At 33.2% G+C, this 19389-nt stretch overlaps 3 protein-coding genes across 5 annotated transcripts in view; 1 reads left to right on the forward strand and 2 right to left on the reverse strand.

Annotated features, from left to right (window-relative positions):
- Positions 1-12332, reverse strand: part of LOC130649287 (cytosolic endo-beta-N-acetylglucosaminidase-like) — a 34996-nt gene extending 22664 nt beyond the window's left edge. For all 3 annotated transcript variants that reach the window (XR_008983032.1, XM_057455541.1, XM_057455542.1), the window contains exons 1-3: positions 12043-12332; positions 8985-9193; positions 8284-8587 (exon numbers count right to left, since the gene is read on the reverse strand). Coding sequence is in view for 2 of the 3 variants with exons in the window: in XM_057455541.1 (XP_057311524.1) it covers positions 8284-8587; positions 8985-9193; positions 12043-12309 (780 nt within the window). In the remaining variant the exon portion in view is untranslated. The remainder of the gene's footprint in view (positions 1-8283; positions 8588-8984; positions 9194-12042) is intronic.
- On the reverse strand, positions 1123-4649 carry LOC130649289 (uncharacterized). The gene is made up of 2 exons (XM_057455544.1): positions 2854-4649; positions 1123-2137 (listed from the first exon to the last, which is right to left on the reverse strand). The coding sequence occupies exons 1-2, from the start codon at positions 3176-3178 to the stop codon at positions 1212-1214; spliced, it is 1251 nt and encodes a 416-aa protein (XP_057311527.1). The 5' UTR covers positions 3179-4649; the 3' UTR covers positions 1123-1211.
- A 344-nt stretch (positions 12333-12676) lies between the features above and the next one.
- On the forward strand, positions 12677-16604 carry LOC130649290 (uncharacterized). Its single transcript, XM_057455545.1, has 3 exons — positions 12677-12833; positions 15167-15373; positions 15593-16604. The coding sequence occupies exons 2-3, from the start codon at positions 15211-15213 to the stop codon at positions 16450-16452; spliced, it is 1023 nt and encodes a 340-aa protein (XP_057311528.1). The 5' UTR covers positions 12677-12833; positions 15167-15210; the 3' UTR covers positions 16453-16604.
- Positions 16605-19389: the final 2785 nt, after the last annotated feature.

The following is a 19389-nucleotide window of genomic DNA, read 5'->3' on the forward strand; positions in this document are numbered from 1 at the left end:
TTTTTCCGTGTTTATTTACATTTACTGCTACCATAAACTTTAAACACGGTTTCTATGGTAGGGGGCAATATCGTGGAGACAGATTTCCACAATATTGATGCCGCCCTTTTACCAGGGTATTAAGCATCCTTATCTTCCAAGTTAACACATGCGAAAAATCTTTATTTTGTTTTTTTTTTAAAGAAGACGAGCTTTAAAGTGAGAAGAATTAGAACGTTCCAGTCCAGTAAGCTTGTAAAACAATTAATTGCTTTGTTTAGCGTGCAAAAATTAAAAGGTTGTTTTTAACATATAATTCTCACAAGTCGTTCTAGAAAGACGGCCAATTTGCGCGTTGACATTATGATGACAATATTTGACACACCACGTGTGGAATAAATAAAGTTCAAGCAAGGCAGTTAATTGCTATGTTACGGGAGATATATTCCTAATTATACGAATAAAGGGCTAGCAAAGTAATCGTTCAATATTCAAAATTCTATAATTTATCACAATCCCCGTAACACCCACACCAAGTCATCAAATCCCATAACATGTTTTAAGGCTTAGCATTTTCATCATAACCACAATTCGGTGAAAATATTTTACGCAATTAACGAGTAATTAATTAACTGTTTTAATTCTGATTGGTTACATCAATTAATTGTATCAGAAAGTAATTAATGATCTAATGTCACCGCGAGTGATGCGTTCGAAGTGTCGAAAATAGACTTTCATGGCATTGACGAAACAACGCAATGTTACTTGACATTTGTGCGAATGTTAAATATAAAATTCAGTGCGAATGTTAAATATAAAATTCACAAGTGTATACATGTATGCAAGTAGTTGACTTGTGTGTCAACAATGTTATTTCCTCCATCTGAACATAAAGAAATAACATTTACTACGACGGGGGTTATTACTATTATTATAGGTGTGACTATAATGGTCTGTTTGATAAAAAAACCGGGTTTTAAAGAAAAAATTTAATGTAATTTACACGTGTCAATAAATTGCGTTCTTTTTCACAAATTATTGCCTTTTCGTTACTTTTACCGGTAATAATTTTCGTGAATTGTATTTTGAAGAACGGTGCGCGGGTACTTGAATTCGCGAGTTTAATAAAATCAATCAGTAACATTATTATATATACTGTCTTATTTTTCTATTTAAAACATGAAATATATGCTACTAGTAGTATTAATAATAATGACACAATAAAATAAGGGTTATTTTCCAAAAAACTCTTTAGCACTTATATTGGTATACTCTGAATCTAAACTAGACACCGACTCTTCTTTCTTATCTGGCGAAGGTGTAGGCTGCGTCACTTCGATTTGTGGTACACTCTGCTTACGTTTCGTAGAAGGAATTACAAGCTTCGATAGGTCTTTCTTTCTTTTTTTTCTTCGTTTAGGTTTAATAGAGCTAACGTCACTATTATCATCTGTTAGTGCCATTGCTTCAGCAGAGATTTCAAACGCCTGTGGCTGCTGCATACGCACCTCTGTAATACCTATTGGTAAATATTGCTTTTGTTCGTGATCGTACGTTTTTAAAGGACTATGGTAATATGACATTGATTGCTGGTGTTTTCTGATTTCACCATATTCACTTTCTTCGTCACTTACAATATCAAAGAATCTGTCTTCTTCTGATCGAAACAGCATAACAATATCATGTAGCTTGTTGTATCTGAACAATATAAAAACTGAATACACCAACAAATATATGGACAGCATACTGATGAAGTAAACAAAGGACATGACAAATGCAACAATATGATGCTCCCAGTCCTGGAATGAAACAAAGTCTGTGTTTGAGTCTACCGTCATGATCAAATTCAACATGGCTACCAAGCCAGATAAATAGGTATCGTGGTTAAACAGTGTCATTAACGCAAATAAGAACACAATCAACATCAGCATGACTGCAGAGATCGCTACCACTTTTAACTTTTCGTATAAATCTCTTTCATCCATCGTCCAGCCGTTAGATTCTCTTTTAAAGATCGTCACAGCGCAGTATGCGAAAACTTCGAAGAGTTCCACAACGATTACATGACACATGATAAGATAGAGCAGAACACCAATCGGTGCTGTGAAAAAGTAGAACAATTGACCTTTCCATGTTTGTAACTTAAGTCCATAACTTCCTAAACGTAAATTAGATGGAAACACAGTGAATCAAGAAAAGGTGAAACTTTTTAAAAAGTGTATTAAAGCAATTGAATACATTCGCATTAACACGGACTGATTAACCAATTGAGATTTATAAAAGATTTTTCTGATAATTGTACAGTGACAGCGTAAAATACTCTATTTTTAACTCCAATAAGCAACAGAAAATTAAAACATTTATTAATCTTTTTTTCATTAATTAATATTTAGCTAAACGTGCATTGATGCAGAGAATTCTGAACCTGAGTTGTGAGTTTTAAAAGTGACAATACAGTTTAATATGTGATTTAGTTTTTGTGGAGCTTTCGCGTTACTTTTTGCTGTCATTTTTCCTCAATTAACTTAAAATACAGATGATTAGTGAGCACACTAGATTCTCTGAAGAAAATTTTGTAAGAAGGCATTTTCGTACATCCTGTTAGCTTTTATTGATATAATAAAAAATAAAATCAAACAGTAATTAATTTGTAAAAACAAAATAATACTTTGGTAAGTAAGGAAAAAAAATTAATTTTGTAAGACCAATTTAAGCATGTTTTAAGCAATTTTCTCTGATATGCATTAGCTAATGCCACAAGTGAAGAAACACCGCAGCAAAAGTTATACTAAACAACCAACCAACCAACAAACCAGCCATCAAACAAACAAACAAGTCAGCAAACAAACAAATAAACAAACATTCTGTACTTACCAACAGTCGTGTGTGTGGACAATACAAACAAATAAACTTTCGATATATCATTAAATTTCTTTCTATGCTTCCAATATTGAGATTTATCAATTATTTCATTGTATCGTCGTTTAAATTCTTTATATAATTTCGTATTAGATCTTGAAAACCGGTTAGTTTGTTTGGAAAATGTTTTCACAAAAAATTTATCCAGTTCATCGTCACTATAAGTAGATTTGTCGTATCCTTCCAACGTCACATAAATAATGGAACAAGAAATAATCCAGAAGTGAGCGAGACAAATCCATACGGTTATTTTAGCTGCTGTAGGAATGTAACTGTTCATTCTCACGATTTAGAATAAAAATCAAAGCTACAAGTCTACATCAGAAGCCATTAGCGAAAAACAAAACAACATTACATCACACTCCTTTGAACAGAACTGACAAAATACTTTCTATAGCCTTATAAAATATTCTTCCTCTTAACTAAATGTCGTCTCAGATTAAAACTAATCACAACTAATTAGAGAACATAATCAAGACAAAGAATCTGCATAGCAACTATATGAACTTTTGCTTTAAATTGTATAATGATCACCGGTATGTGACAAAATGTTCCTGTTTGAGAATTGATCTCCAGAAACGGAAAAAAAATAAATGTTAACTCGTTATGATCTCTGACGAATGTTTGTTCTTCCCAATCGAATTAAAACAAAATAATCCGATAGAATTGTTGATATAATGTAAAAACTAACAAAACATATTATTTTGTCGGCTAACTTTCTCAGTTTGATTTATCTTGCGCCTTTTTATTTGGATTATTAGAAGACAATATCTTCACCATAAAACAAAATATTGATGTCTAAATACTATCCTCTTTTTAACTCTCGTGATCAGGCACCTAGACAGCTGCAAGCCATCGCTTTGCCTGCAGGAAGATCACATTTGTTCCGGATTCAGTATTATCGATGAAAACTGGGTTTTAGGACATTCAGACTGAGATTTGACGGAAAGTTATTCCTACTCTAAAGCGATATTTTTGTATTTTGTGGAAAATAAAAGTTGTTTATCAAATCACTAAAATATTAACTTATAATGTCATAGCTACGAAAGTTCTGAAAAAAGCTGACAATACATTCCTTAGATGTAATTAAAGATAAGATCATTCTTAAACTACAAAGTTATTTCTGCTTGTATTTTGTGGAGAATAAAAGGTGTTTAGCAAGTCATTTGTAATTTTTTAAAACTTTTTCTTCGTTCTCAAGTATTTAAAATTAAACTAGTCGTTAGCCCGTGGAAAAATCCACGGGTTTGCCCGTCCTTTATATACCGCATTGCGTGCGTCTCGCTACCTGCGCAGCTAAGCTACCATTTTGCGTGACAGACAGACGGACGGACAGACGTATATGGGTATTATAATATAGATATTAACATATGATGTCATAGCTAAGTAAGTTCTGAAAAAATGCTGACAATACATTTCTACATATAATTAAAGATGAGATCATTTTTAAACTACAAAACTTAAAACATATCAAGATATCTCCTAGTCCACACTGCTTAAAAGTTCTACTATTATATCAGTTTCCAAGTATTAATTTATACATTATATCGTCAATAAAGATGACATAAGGTCAGATGGAATCTTTGAAGCTGAATATCTTACGAACGAAAAATAGTTAGGTTTAGGTTTAATTTCTAGCCTTTCAAATTCACATCGGTAAATGGTGAGATGAATGCCGAGGTAATTTGAAAAGAAACAAGTTTACGTAGGCAAAATTTTGCCGAAGCGAATTTGTTCTTCGCAATTTATAGAATTCTGCAATTGTAAATACCTTAAGGGAAGAAATTTTCGCGGGAAGAAAATTTCGCGGTTTTCGCGGTTTTTGGAAAAAACCGCGAAATTTTCTTCCCGCGAAAATTTTAAAAATTCACCGACCGCGAAATTAAATTCCCGCGAAATTTTTCGAAATTTGTTGACCGCGAAATTAAATTCTCGCGAAAATTTTTGATTTTATTTGCATTGGAATTATAAATTCAGTGAAAACTGAGAATGGAGAAATGGCATATACATAAAAGTATCTTTTCTAACATAAGAGATGCTCTAAGAATTACAATAATCAATAAAACTTTCATTAATCAATCAGAGTCAATCGTGATAATCTTTTCCGTTTTCTTCTTGCCATCTCGCCTTTTAGTAGTTGTTTTAATGCTAATGGTCTTGCTAAAAAAACTTCGGATATCTTTCTGATTGCTCGCTTCATCTTTGGACTTGCTCTTCTTCGATTGGGATGAAGTGGAAGGTAAATTGATGCTTTCCTCGGTCACATTATTAGGTTGTAAAAAGGATCCCAGATTTTCCTCATTCTTGGGTTCAATGTACAATTCCTCTATAAGTTGTTTATATTTTTCCATCAACAGAAGGTTAATACAAATACCAGCAATTTTCACTGTGATTTTACATGGAATCTCCATACCGCCTTGAACGATGGGAGAAGTTCAGGTAACACTACTTTTTATTATTAACTTTCATATTGTAATACTTACTTTTTAAGCAAAAATCTTCCGAGTTTAAAGCCTTGTTAGAATTATTAAAATTCTAAAGCAGTTGATATTTATTTGATACAAATGTAATACCCAGATATCCCTTTAATTTTTCAGAATCGTCGCGTAACTTGCAGAGAGAATCAGGTTTAGGACCGTTAGATTTCCAAGCTGCTGCCCAAGCCGCATCTACTCCTCGAAAGACCAACAGAAAGTCCTACCAAAAATGGTCAAACGAAGACAGATTTAATATCGGCAAATATGCTGCAATCCACGGCCCCGCTGCTGCTACGAGGAAATTTTCATCAAGAAGCCAACCATTGAACGAAAGTACTGTTAGAGGGTGGTGTAAACTGTATCAAGACGAGGTAAAAAAGGCGAGTAAGGAGAAGCGTTCTGTCGGACGTGAGTTGGCAGTTCTCAGAAGAGGTCGACCACTTTTACTAGGAACTTTGGACCAAATGGTCCAAAAATTTCTACTGGCGGTGCGAAACAGAGGGGGGATAATTACGTCTGCCATTGCGGTATCAGTTGCCAAAGCTCTAATTGCACGAAACCCACAGTTAAATTTAGCACACATCGATCTCGATTCGTCATCTTGGGCTAAGAGCTTATTTCAAAGAATGGGGTTTGTAAAACGCAGGAGCGAAAAAAGAAGCACAACTACTCTATTTGCATGATATCGTATCCCTTGTCGAAGAACATAACATTCCAGACAGTCTCGTAATGAATTTGGACCAAACTCCACTCAAGTACGTACCAAGCGGCAACCATACATTGGCCAAAAAAGGCACAAAGTCTATCGGAATCGCAGGCTCATCTGATAAACGTTGCATAACAGCTACCTTTGTGGTCACATTGGATGGAAGCTTCCTACCAATCCAACTTATTTACGGCGGAAAGACTACCCAAAGTCTCCCAAGATTCAAATTCCCTGATTCATTTAGCTTGAGTGTTAACCCAAAACACTTCAGTAATACAGCAGAATCAATAAAAGTTATCGATGAGGTTATTCTACCATATGTCAAGGCTCAGCGAGAAGCACTGGGAAAGCCAGACCAAGCAGCTCTCTTGGTATTCGATGTGTTTCGTGGCCAAATCACCGACGAAGTCACGTCTCACTTAACACGAAATAACATATTTTTCATCATGGTACCCAACAATATGACCCATCTATTCCAGCCGCTGGATTTAACAGTAAACGGCCATTGCAAGAAATTCATGAAAAGCAAGTTTTCTGATTGGTACACACAACAGGTTCAGAACGCCCTTGATGCTGGAGTAAAAGTGGAAAACATCAACATTGAGTTCAAACTAACGACTATGAAACCATTACATGCAAGTTGGATTGTGGACTACTACAATCACATCGCCTCAGTAGCTGGTGTTGATGTTATTGTTAAAGGTTGGAAAATTGCTGGAATTTATGATGCGATAAAGAAAGGAAAGTTGAATCTACCAAGCGTCGACCCGTTTAATGAGATAGCGCCGTTGGCTATGTCACCGGATGAGATTGCTAACCAGCCCAGCTTCATCGAAGTATCGGACGAGATACGGGAAGGATACGTAAACGAAATCGTAGAAAATGATGAAGATGACGACGACAATGATGATGATGCAGAATGGGGGTTCGAAGAAGACTTTGATAGAAACGCATTTGACTTCATTATCGATGATGAATGTAACGAGTAATTAACAATTTAGAAAGACTATTTTTTCTCGACCGCGAAAATTATATTTTTTTCTCGACCGCGAAATTAAATTCCGCGAAAAAAATCGTTTTGATCAACCGCGAAATTAAATTCCCGCGAAAATTTCTTCCCTTAAGGTATATAGAAAGTATAAATAGAAAAGCGTAGAAAGTATTCCTTACATACAAAAATTAAATTTGCCGACGTCAGACACCGAAATTAAAGTTCAAGTCACCGTTTTTGCCGACGTGAAATGGTGAATTGCCGACGCGAATCATAAAAACGAAAATTCACTTTGAGATTTATTTGCCGACGTGAAATAGGCTCAGGGCGACCCAAAAAAAATATAATGAAGGTTTGGATTAGAAAGACTGAATTTCTCAAATTTTTTTTACAAGTTAAAGTAAAATGACTTCATCTAAATTTTTCGATATATAATGATATTTAGTTCGTCCGTCCGTCCGAAAACACCATTATAATCGCAATTATATTCATAGATATAACCCCATAGCAAGTAAATTCCATTACTTCTTGAGCTTTTTACAATATTCCGATTCCTCAGACTGTATACCTGCACACGATTTAAAACACTTTAGGGTAAAGTCAGAAATTCTTAACTCTTTTTCTTTTCATTGCGTCAGAATTATGTTAATATTGTAGAATTAAAATGTTAGCTGCAAATTGATATATTGATACAAGACATAAGCAGTGAGATAAGACCTACTCATAAAACATTAGACATTAGGAGATATAATAGCAACCATAATGGCTAAATTTTTTTTTTTTTTTTGACATTTGTAACAATCTTGTAATATTTTTTAAGCTGCTTATTGGTTGATTATTTGCGGTTTCCCCGAAAAAATTATTTTAACACGAAGGTAATATTAACTGTTGACGTGATCTTTTAACTATATATCGTGTTAGCGAAAACATTTAATAGGCAACGTTTCAGGAGATCCTTTTCCAATCAACGCTGGATTTCAAGAACTGGACACAGCTTTTTGTCATATCTATATTCCGTATTTCGAAATATAAATATGCACAGTGACTGTTATTTACCTTATTGGACTTAATAATTATTTAATTGGATGTACATTTTTGTGGCAAAAGGCTATATAAAAGCAACTTCCTAGGCATAGCAGTATAATCAACATTTTACACCTTTTACATCCATTTATTATTGACTAAAAATAATAATAATTATAAAATCTTACCTTAATTTCATTTTCGATGTTAACTAACCATCCATCGAATTGGTAGTATTCTGCAATTCGCACCAACTGGTCAACACTTCTCTTTATTTGCTTCTCACTTTCTAACATTTCTTCACAGATGACAGCACCTTCATTCCATTCGGTAATAACAGTCCCTAAACTTTTAACTCCATGGATATGAGCAGCATTAGTCCAACAGGGAGGCGGTATGGTAATAAAATTGTGGGAAAAATAACAAAAAGTATCAATTAGATTCCAATAATGTAAATGGTAGCATTTGTCTGATTGATAACCTTGACAGAATCTAAACATGAGGTTTTCATTTTTGTTTCATTACATCTATATAGTAAAGTTATAATTTAATTAACAACGTTATTTTATAGGAACACTCCTAGGATTATGTTGCAGTGTGCAGTGAGGAATGATGAAATAACCAAGATGAATAAATAAAATAAAAATAAAAAAGGCTTAGAGAAAAATTACATTGAAGAGATTTGGACAATTTATATAAAATAAACCTTGGTAAAATATTGGTTGAGAATTTTTTAGCGTCAAAAAATATGAGAAAGGACAGAGAAAAAAAACATAACACAAAAAAATTAGGCAAAAGACATATGTGCTATGTACTAAATGCAAGTTATATATATTAAATACAGCCATAAAACTAATAGTTTTCTCCAAATATTTCTATCAAAACTTACCTATCTTCTAAATAACCACCCTTCATATCATGACACACTAGAGTTTTCGGTTTCCCATCATTTTGAACAGAACGAATAGATATCCTCGCAACTGCGAATTCCTCATAGCCAGGTATCCAAGTTAACAATTTCTCAAGAGATGATATAGGCTCTATAACAGGTTGTGAAGCAATGTGTACATCCTTCAACAATGAAGATGAAATATCAACCTAAAGGTTAGAAAATAGGAAAAAATGACTCTTATTGTTTCATAGATAAAATTATAACCATCCTAAAAATGTTTTAAAATGAAATATATAATGTTTTTTGTGTGGTTTAGTTTGGGCGGATTAGTTTGGGCACCCATACCGTTCTAACAGTATCAAAATACGCCTGAGTATGGTGGTGTTAAAATACATATAAGAATAAACTCTTTGAATTTTGTATTGTTTTTAAAGTCACAAAGAACATTATATATAAAAAGGTTCACTTTCTAAAAAAATTATATTCTAGAATAATCAAAAGCTAATTAACTATCACACCATCCTTACAACAAGAGTTGATTTATAGTTAGGTTAACTAGTGTAAATACATCAGTTAGGAATTTGGCTGATGAAAAAAGGTGTCTCTTTAGAAAGCTATGTGTTGCACATTATGAACACATCCGCATGTTACTTTAAAGTCAACAAGAGATATCACCCTCTGTCTTGTTTCAGTTTTCTGGTTCGTTACACATTCTTCAGCACTTAATGCTTTTTCACAGAAACTCATTTTTACAGAAATCCGTTACCCATTTTTCAGCCCCTAATATTTTTTACAGAAATTCAAAATAAGGCTATCATGAGATTTTTCTGGTTTGGGAAAATTTTGCAAGAAAAATATGACCCTCCTATTTATACAAGGATATGTAGTGTGCATGCTAACCACTTCATGCACAAACCCTTTTCATTTTAGTAGTTTTCCAATCACAAAACCATTTCCCATATTTCTTGCCTGTTTAGGGTAACAGCTACCTAAATAGGAAACAGTAAGTTTCCTATAACTAGGAGCTGTTTTTAAAACGAGCTGTTTGCTTAAGAACAGCTCCTTCAGTCTAATCGATATCCAAAACTGGATATGTTTTGAATATATCCACTTTTGGATATAATTATGATGTTCATCCAGGCTCCTTCGCAATGGGCGCCGCAACGCAAGCAGCTAACCGGGCGAAACAGGATAAAACATAATTGGGGAAGATATATAACAGTGTACTTCTGGAGACAACGAAACTTTAATCAATATTTTTTTTTAAAAAAAAGTTGATAAATTAGAAATTTTCAGATATGTGTGTGACGTACAGAGTGTGGTTCCAACATTTGGTTATCCATATACTTCACTGATTTTGGTTTATACCTATACCCAAAGTAATATACACAAGATAGTTTTTGCCCACCTCCAGCTAACGGGCCATCTTTAAATAAAATGTCCTGTATAAAACGCATCAATATTTCATATGTTGCCTGTTTCAATTCCATGTGAAAATAGTTGTGATAAGTAAGCAGGCACTTTGCCAATACACAAATCCCAGCTACTTCTCGAACTATTTTTTGTCCAGGATGGCCCCAGTCTTAAGATCCCATAATTCCCGTCGATTTCATTTAATGAAACAACACAAACTTTTAATATCTGACAATCGTATCTGTTGTCTGGTTCTCTGACCAAATATTAACCAAGTATTAACGCCCTATTAAAGGTATGTTGCGAAAAAAATGGTATCCTGTTATTTTGTACAATACAGTAACAATGTTAGTCCACATAGTTGGTTCCGCAACCGACCACCCTGCGTTTTGAAGTTGTTATTTTGTTGATTAAAAATCATTACGCCCTTGTTGTGACAATATGCAGTAATAATCCATATTTATAAACAATAACCTAATTGAAGAACAAAAAATAAATAAGGGAATTAAATCTTGCGGATTTTGGCCATTTTCCAAAAATAAGTTCTCGCGAAAAATCCAAAGTCATTAATATATAATTTTTTATCAACAAATAAAGATTTTCGCCTAAAAAGGACAATTGTTACTACAAGACTACATATGATTATTATCATTGTAAATTGGATTAATTTTTTGATAAAAATTTTTTCCGCAAAAATAAATTCTTCAACAACGAATCCGCGAAAATAAAATACTTTTTTATCAGCAAAATTCACAAAATAATTTACAACGAAAAAAAAATTCCCTTTAAGGTATTTTTGTCTACGTCTATAAATGTCCAACGCCATTACCATCCTACGCAGAACACGGGAAAATAGACAGATGTTTAGGGCGGTTTGATATTACAAATCTGTTATACTTGATTTTCTAAAAGCGTACCTTGGAGCAAAAAAAGCGTACCTAATACGAATCCAACACTATGTTAAAGAAGAAACTCTTGGCTTAAGTATAGATAGTACATATACCTTCAAAACCACGGAACCAATCTAATTTTTATGAAATACAACTAAAATGACGATTTTTGAAAAATATTACGCTCGCTGTTAACCAACTTGATAATTAATTTCTGTTTGATTGAAACAAGCTACGAACAAGCGGAAAACTGAAAAAAAACCATTGGAAAATATCCTTTTTGGTGGCATATTTTGTAACAATTTTTATCCAGTTTAACATATTATATTAGAGGAAATTGTCAAAAAAAGAAGGTAAAATATGTTTTTTTCATGAAATACGACATATATATATATCCACATCTAGGTATAATTGACAAATCCATTTTTGGATATTGATCAGACTGTGTCAGCTGAGGAAATTGATAAAATTAATGTCAAATGGTTTTATCATGTCAATAAAATATAATTTTTTACACAAATAAATTTTAGTAATAATATGCTCTTTACGTGGGTGCTCAATCCCAGGCAAGCAGTGAACAAAAAGCTGTGATGTAATTTCACTCTTACAGCTGTTTCACTACAGTAAAACAGCAGACAGAGCTCTCTGAAAGTAACAGATCAGAATTTAATTTAACAACGCATAAATAAAGTAGGCAATGCTAGAAAATTACATGCATTATTTATATATTTAAAAGAAAAAATGCTACTTACAACAGCACTGCAGTGCTTATTAGATTCATTTGTTTCATTTTTAGAAATAATTTTAACTTTTAGATCATCACTTTCTACATTTTCTTGAGGTATTATAGCCGCTCCCTTCTTTTGTTTACTTGACTGGTCAGCAAAATACTTCTGCCTGGTATTTAAAAGCTCTCTATGAGATATAACTCTTCTAGGTTTTCGGGATAGTACAGACACAATATAAATTACCAAAAGTCCAAATGCCACAGTTAATAAAATTACTACAACCTCCGCCATTTTTACTTGTTTTGATTATGAGCCTTAAAACATATAACAAAAATGCGGGTGAAGATAAGAACGCTATGAACAGTGTAAAATTTTTATAGAAAACTAAATATTGAATTAAATCTCAAATACAAAAATAACTTAAAAAAGTAATTTTCAGATAATGATCGTAGACTCGTTAAAATATAGAGTTTTAAAGTTAAATGTACAGTTTTACTAGTTCTTGTAACCCCCCGACTTAATATCCACCATCTTGATCACGTTCTGAAAGTATGCCGAGATAAATTTTTTTTAGTGCTGGAGTTGATTGGCTGAAACTTTCGCTTAATCGTGTTTGATTGGTTTTCTATCTCCTTGATGACCTCATTTGTCCATTATTGCATCATACCGGCCGCGGAAAAAGTTTCTACGTACGCTGTTATCAACATTCGAGATATTTCTCAGAGAAAACAAGATGGAGTAATTGTATAGCTACAATTTTTACCTAAGAAAGGCGAGTGCCTTGCACTTGATAAAGACAAAGAATAAAACATGGCGTAAGTTTTTCTTTTGCTTTTTTTGGCTTTGCTTAGCACGTCGTGTTAATTTTTATTACATCTGTTAGCTAAGCTCTAAAGATAGCTAAATAAAAAGATGTTATTTTTTAAAATGATTGTTTTTTGTGACTTTTTAAAATGTTAACTAGCAAAGTAAGTCACTCCCAAATGTGCTTAAGTATGGTTGCCCATTCGTATCAACGTAAATATACGATGGATATGCCAAACTAAAAAGAAAATATAAAAAGATTAAAGCACTTAAAAAAACAATATTAAAAAAAAATAACCTAATTTTTATAATAAAAAATATGATGAACAGTTTATTAAGATTCTTTTTTAAAAAAATCAGTCCTTGTTACTCGCTAAAAATGGAAGAACTTCCCAATCAAGCAATACTTCCCAATTGGAAAGTTTTTTAATTGTCTTATCTGGAAGTAACTTCTCCATAGAGAGGTTAAGAATTATAATAGGATGTGCAACCCCAGTAATACAAACAGGATGATAGTAAGACCCTGCACTTTTCATTAATTATTTTATCAACTGGTCTTGCAAATCCTTTCACTTTCTTTCTATTTTGTTACAGGTTGATTTCCCTTACTCAATAGACTTACTGCTGTCGTCTAGATTGCAGGATTTGCCAACTAAGTATGCATGTATCGATGCCATTACTTCAGTCTTGCTTCCACAATCCATGCGTAAATACATAAACAATTTCTTTGTTTCAGAAGAAGATAGTCAGTGTAGAATTTTTTATTCAAATTTGGGTCAGAGTTTGATGTCCATACTTTAAGAAAAAAAAATTTGGGGAGGAAACATGTCTAGACAACCATACACGAGAAAAAAAATGTGGATTTCTATTAACCCATTATTTTGTCATGCCCATCAAAAGAAAAAGTTCATCTTGGCCCATTGGAAATAAACAGTCTTTTCAGAGGTTTTTTTCTAATAACACATCTCCTACAAGATTTCTAGGTATATGTTGTTCCGTTCTGAGTTTATGATTCATGACGCGATATCTAAGTAATTTGTCTGGTCCTAGAACTTACATTGAACATCCCCAACAACTGTTAAAGGCATTGCATTGTCAACATACTTTATTTCAAAAAATTTCAACTGCCTGCCTAAGGTTGGAACACTCCAGGAAACTTCCTTTAAACAACGTTACCTATTTTTGTCTGTTTCTTGTTCTGTTCCACGTAACATTCAAGTTCTTCATGCGAAGAAATATCTTTGCGCCAATCTGCCATGTTGTTTCATTTAAACAAGCCCTGCATAAAAGTTGACACGTAAAACGCAGACTAGGGATGGACTGGAAATTCCTGGTAATCTAGAGTTTGGTACTCATGGGCAACGTCGACGCTTTTTATAATAAAATAAAAGAAAAACAATACCACAATTTTGTTTTTATTTTATATATAATAAGAAATAATATAGAAAACAATAAAATTAAAATAATATTGAAAAACAAAACTATTAACAACAATTTTTCTTAGCATTTATTCATTTTACTGCTTTGTTTTCACGTTGATACCAATGGGCCACCATACCCAAGACAAGATTTTCTTGTTTTCATAAAATATTGCTTGACACTGAATTATCTTTAAACACCTTTTAGGTTAATTGGCTGGTAAAAACTGAGCATTACCTTCTGTCTATTTTTGTCTTGCTTGCCTGACCTATTTAAAAAGAATACAAGAATCCTGGGGACGATTTTGACACCTTGTTTGTATATTTCTGTACATGGTCACCTGGAGCTTCTGGAACATTGTCTTTTGTGTTGTTTCAATTAACAAACTCTTAGATGACATTTTTTAAAGCATGGCATTTATAAGCATCCATATGTTTAAATTTGATCATTTTCTAAGCATGCCAACAATTTTTAAAGCCTAGGAACATATGTGAAGTTTTTTCGTTTTATTCTTTGCAGTGAAAAATAAAAAGACTTTCAGGAACAAGATTACAGCGATATAAATAACCCCCCCCCCAAAAAAAAAAAACACTAATTTTTTGAAAATTTTGTGAAAAAATAACGCTTTTCGCAGGATTTTAGTTGCGAATTCGCGAAAGTTTCTTCCTTTAAAGTAGATAGACTGTAATATGCGTTCTTTTTGACTAAAAAAAGTTCTGCAATATTAATGCCCGTATTCTGTCTCTGCCTGATTTTTTAACCATGCTAATGGTCACGCGAAATGTATATCTCAAGAGCTGGTGGACCTGTGGATTTTTCCATGGGCTAACGGTTGAAAAGTCTAGCATATAAAAAAGAATTTGTTTTCGTTTTTATACTCACTGTAAAACAATTAATAAAATCCTATGTGCATTATTACTTTTAGGTTTCAAAATGGACTTCAAAATACCTTAGCTTTCTTCTACAATAATGAGCAGAACAAAAATTTACATAATGATGGAAAACAAAGAAATCAATCTGTCAAATGGCAGCAATGCCTTTGATAATTTATTATTTAATGGTGCTGGATTCTTCGAAAATCTCACTGACAAGAATGCGGACCAAGAAATCCCAAATGATTTTTCATTTGAAGGTGCGTAAACTTTTTGTGTATAAAAATAATAAACTGTATTGTATAGTAATTTACCCTTCGGTGCTTATGATATCCCCTCATTTTTGGATAAAATTTCAACATCACTCTTCTCCCTGCAAAGTAAGTGCCAGAGAGTACCTAAAGATCAGAAGAAAACATTTTCTAACTGAAGATTGGATTTTATATTAAATATAAATAATTTTCTTGTTTTACTCTTAGGATTTGATACACCTAATTGGTTTATGGAAAATGACAACTCAAAACTTGTTGATATTGACTACCTTTCATCCATAAACGAAACATACTCATTAGATGACTTACTTGATGCTGATGCATTGATGTCTCCAGAAGGTAGTAATTTCTCATCAGAATTTATGGAAACCCCACTTGGTTCCCCAATGTCTTCGAGCGACGAAACTTCATACGATTTGAACGACTTGTTTCTGCCAGCCGCGCCTGACGCTGTGTTGAAAAACAACCAAGTTATTGAGAAGCCATCCCCATTATCTGAACACACTTATGCGGCATCTAATCTTCCGTTGGTCGATTTCACAGTGGCAGTTGGTAATGCTGAAATAGAATCTGATTCATGTGGCGAATCATTATCCGGATCCGATGATATGTTGGCCCATTTTTTAAACGGGCAATTTGATCTTATCACTTCATCATTGGAAGCACCTGTTGCCAATACCACTGTTGATATCACTGCTATTTTAGATCCCTTAAGCGTGAACAGTCCATTAGAAGTCAAAGATGTGCCCAGCAAGACAAATTCCACGCGGTTTTCTCCTTACAAAAAGAAAAGGAAAACCACTGAGCAGAAGCAACGGAAGAAAATGCAGAATCGTAATGCAGCTTCGAAGTATCGTTGCCGAAAGAAGGATGAAATGAACGAAATGTTTACGGAGGCTGAAGAGTTGGAAGGTAAGAATCGAGAACTGAAGGGGAAAGTGGATGGGCTGAAAAAAGAGATAGATTACCTAAAAAATTTGATGTTGGACGTCATAAAGGTACGACTTGCAAAAAATAACACAAGTCTAGATGATGTATTGAGTAAGACTTTGATGAGTGTATCGTAATGAAGAGTTGTATATTAATAAGTTTTGAATTATTTTTTTTCCTATTTGTACATAGCATTAAACTTGTTCAGTGAGTTTTTCATTAGGTCAGCTGAGTTTTCTTTTCAGGAGTGTAAAAGCATTTAAATAAAATATAGTCTGGGCAAAACCTTTGTAGTTGTTTGTTTATGTTACAATGGTGCTTATTTTTCCAATGATTCTCACTTTAATTATTATAAAGCGCAAAAGGAAAATAAACGGCTAAAGTTAAGATTTTTTTTTCTTTTTCGAACCTATACTGTCAAGGATTAGCGAGAGATCCTGCCTGTCATGCTTAAAAGCCAGACAAATGTTTTCAAATTTTTCTGCTATAATTTCGATTGTTGCAAAATGTAGTGGCTCGGCAATGAGACGAAAGCTATGGTTTGTCTCCAATAAATCTTGTAATTAAAACCTGGTAACTAATTTAAACTAAGTTTATTCGTCTGAAAAATGTTTGAACCTGGAATTTTATGGACACCTTAGAATATAGAGCCCTTAAACGTGGTTCAGTTGTTCACTTTTCATAGTGTGATACAAAAATGATTGCTGGATTGTGTAAAAATGTCTCGTGCCTGTGAAATAATTCAGCAAAGACCGCATGAGTGCAAAGATTCTCCTACAACTTGTTACAAATTAGCAATTCACCATTAAATAATTAATCTATAAGAGTGCCTGACTGAAAACATGTTCGTACGTGACTAAAGCTTCAACACTTGCGAACTATTGTAAAGTGTTGGAAAATCAGCGTTGAAGTGTCTTCCGTAGGATTTTTATAGATCTCATTTCGTGGATGTTACACGAAAACGCTGTCTTCAGTTGATGGAACAACAAAAGAAATGGAAGTAAACGTTATAGTTTATCGGCCCTTTTATTAAACGCCTGCCTTTATTTCTCTACCCCTGAATTTCAACTTAACGGCGTGAAGGCCGTGTTTTACGGCACTATCTTTTAATCTATATTAAAGTACCCGTGTGCGTCTGTCTGTCACCCAAAATAGTAGCTTAGCTGCGCAAGTAGCGAGACGCACGCTATGCGGTATAAATAGGACGGGCGAACCCGTGGATTCTTCCACAGGCTAACGACTACATTTCTATAAAAACACTCGCATATTAATTTTATTTATAACCTGTCTATTAATACTGTTTCCAATAGTCTTTCGTCTGAGTGGACTTCTATTATACTGTCAATTCTTTCGGTTGTTATTCTGCAACAGTAAGGATATCAATCAAGATATCATTGACCTCTTATAACACCTTTTAGATGTAGCTAAATGTTATTCATGTCGAGTTTTAAAAAGCATGGTAACAATTGAACCCTATGATTGTGCAGTGAATGAGTGCATGACTCATAAAATGGTCTCATAAATTTACACGAAATTAATTATTAAGTCAGTCACCATCATAAAAAATTACAGCGAAATAGACCTACAGCCCGAGCAAGGTTGGGGGGTGGGAAGGTACGGAGGGAAGAAATAAATTTTGCTTTACTAAGGTTGAAAACGAGTAAGTCAGAATATACCTTTTTCTATCCTAAATAAGTCAAAATATTTCGACCCATTTTACGCCGGCCCTAATTTAATTATCCTTCAATGTGTTAGCAAACATTTGTGTCTTGTTTTGTGGCAATGTGATGTCTTCTATCCTTTTTTATCATCCCTGACTTTACCGTCCCGGTATAAATAGTGCTAAAGCTCGGTAAGTTTTTTTAAATAAAGCTACACAAGTATCACCTATGTTTGACCATTCTTTTAAACAATTTTGATAGAAGTTCCAATTAGAATTGTCTGATTAACCGTTTTTTGAAAATTCAATATTTGGAAAAAGAAGAAGGTTTAAAATTCGAATATTAGCACGCCGGTGCAAGTCATTGGTGGCTCAGTGGTTTAATTTCTACTTGGAACGCAGAGAGATCTCTGTTTAAACCATAATGGTTGACATTTTTTCATTTCTTTTTAGTTCTACCTGACTGGCTAACTATTTGCTGGCAATAAATGATGATTATTTTCGATTTCAAATTTGTGAATCCACCTTTGGACGAAAAATCACCTTTTTGTTACCCGACCGCCACCAACACCGACGAACGCAGATGAAACCAAACGCGCACATCTACCAAATGTGTGAATAGTTTTCGTACACGACTATTACAATACGATTTTTGCGAAAATAACCTTTATATAGGGGTAGGTGTTTTATTATTTATCCATGGGGATCGTGAAATACCGTGTGAAATCACCAAAATGCTAAAAAGAGGCATGACTTTGAATCGATTCAAAGTGTTAGTTAACGGTTACTCAAAATTTAAAACAACGATAAAAGCGATATATGTAGGAAACTTTTTATCCCCACAAAATAAAATACAGAATTAAAAAAAAATCGGGCAAATTAACTTCCTGAAAAGCCTCTTTCAAAATTTTTCAGGGAATAGACTTTCTTCATCAAGCTTTATTTTGGACGTTCAAATTTTTCGCTTTCGGGTAAAAATGAAGAATTTGCGAAAATAAATGAACAAAAGGAAATTGTGATAGCTACTTATACTAAATTTTAAAATAAAGTTAGCCAATTATTACCACCACAATTTTTCAAACCTTATCTTAGGGACAGGAGAAAAACAACACTGGAATTTAGATAATAATTTTACATCATAGTAAAAATGTACTCTTACAAAAGTTAAACTTTATTAACTTAAATAAATCAATAAATTCAGAATAAAGTTCGAATAAATGTTCCACATATATCTTTTAATTATTATTTATACGTTATTCTACTGTTACACTTATTTAATGTATTATTATACTTAACTTTTATATACTTTAATTTTTATATTTACTTCATTTTTTATATACTTTTTATAATTTAATTTTAATATTTATATTACTTCTGCTCATTTGTGACTTTTATATGATAATATTACGTTTTA

Source organism: Hydractinia symbiolongicarpus, chromosome 7, assembly GCF_029227915.1.
Source record: "Hydractinia symbiolongicarpus strain clone_291-10 chromosome 7, HSymV2.1, whole genome shotgun sequence".
NCBI lineage: Eukaryota > Metazoa > Cnidaria > Hydrozoa > Anthoathecata > Hydractiniidae > Hydractinia > Hydractinia symbiolongicarpus.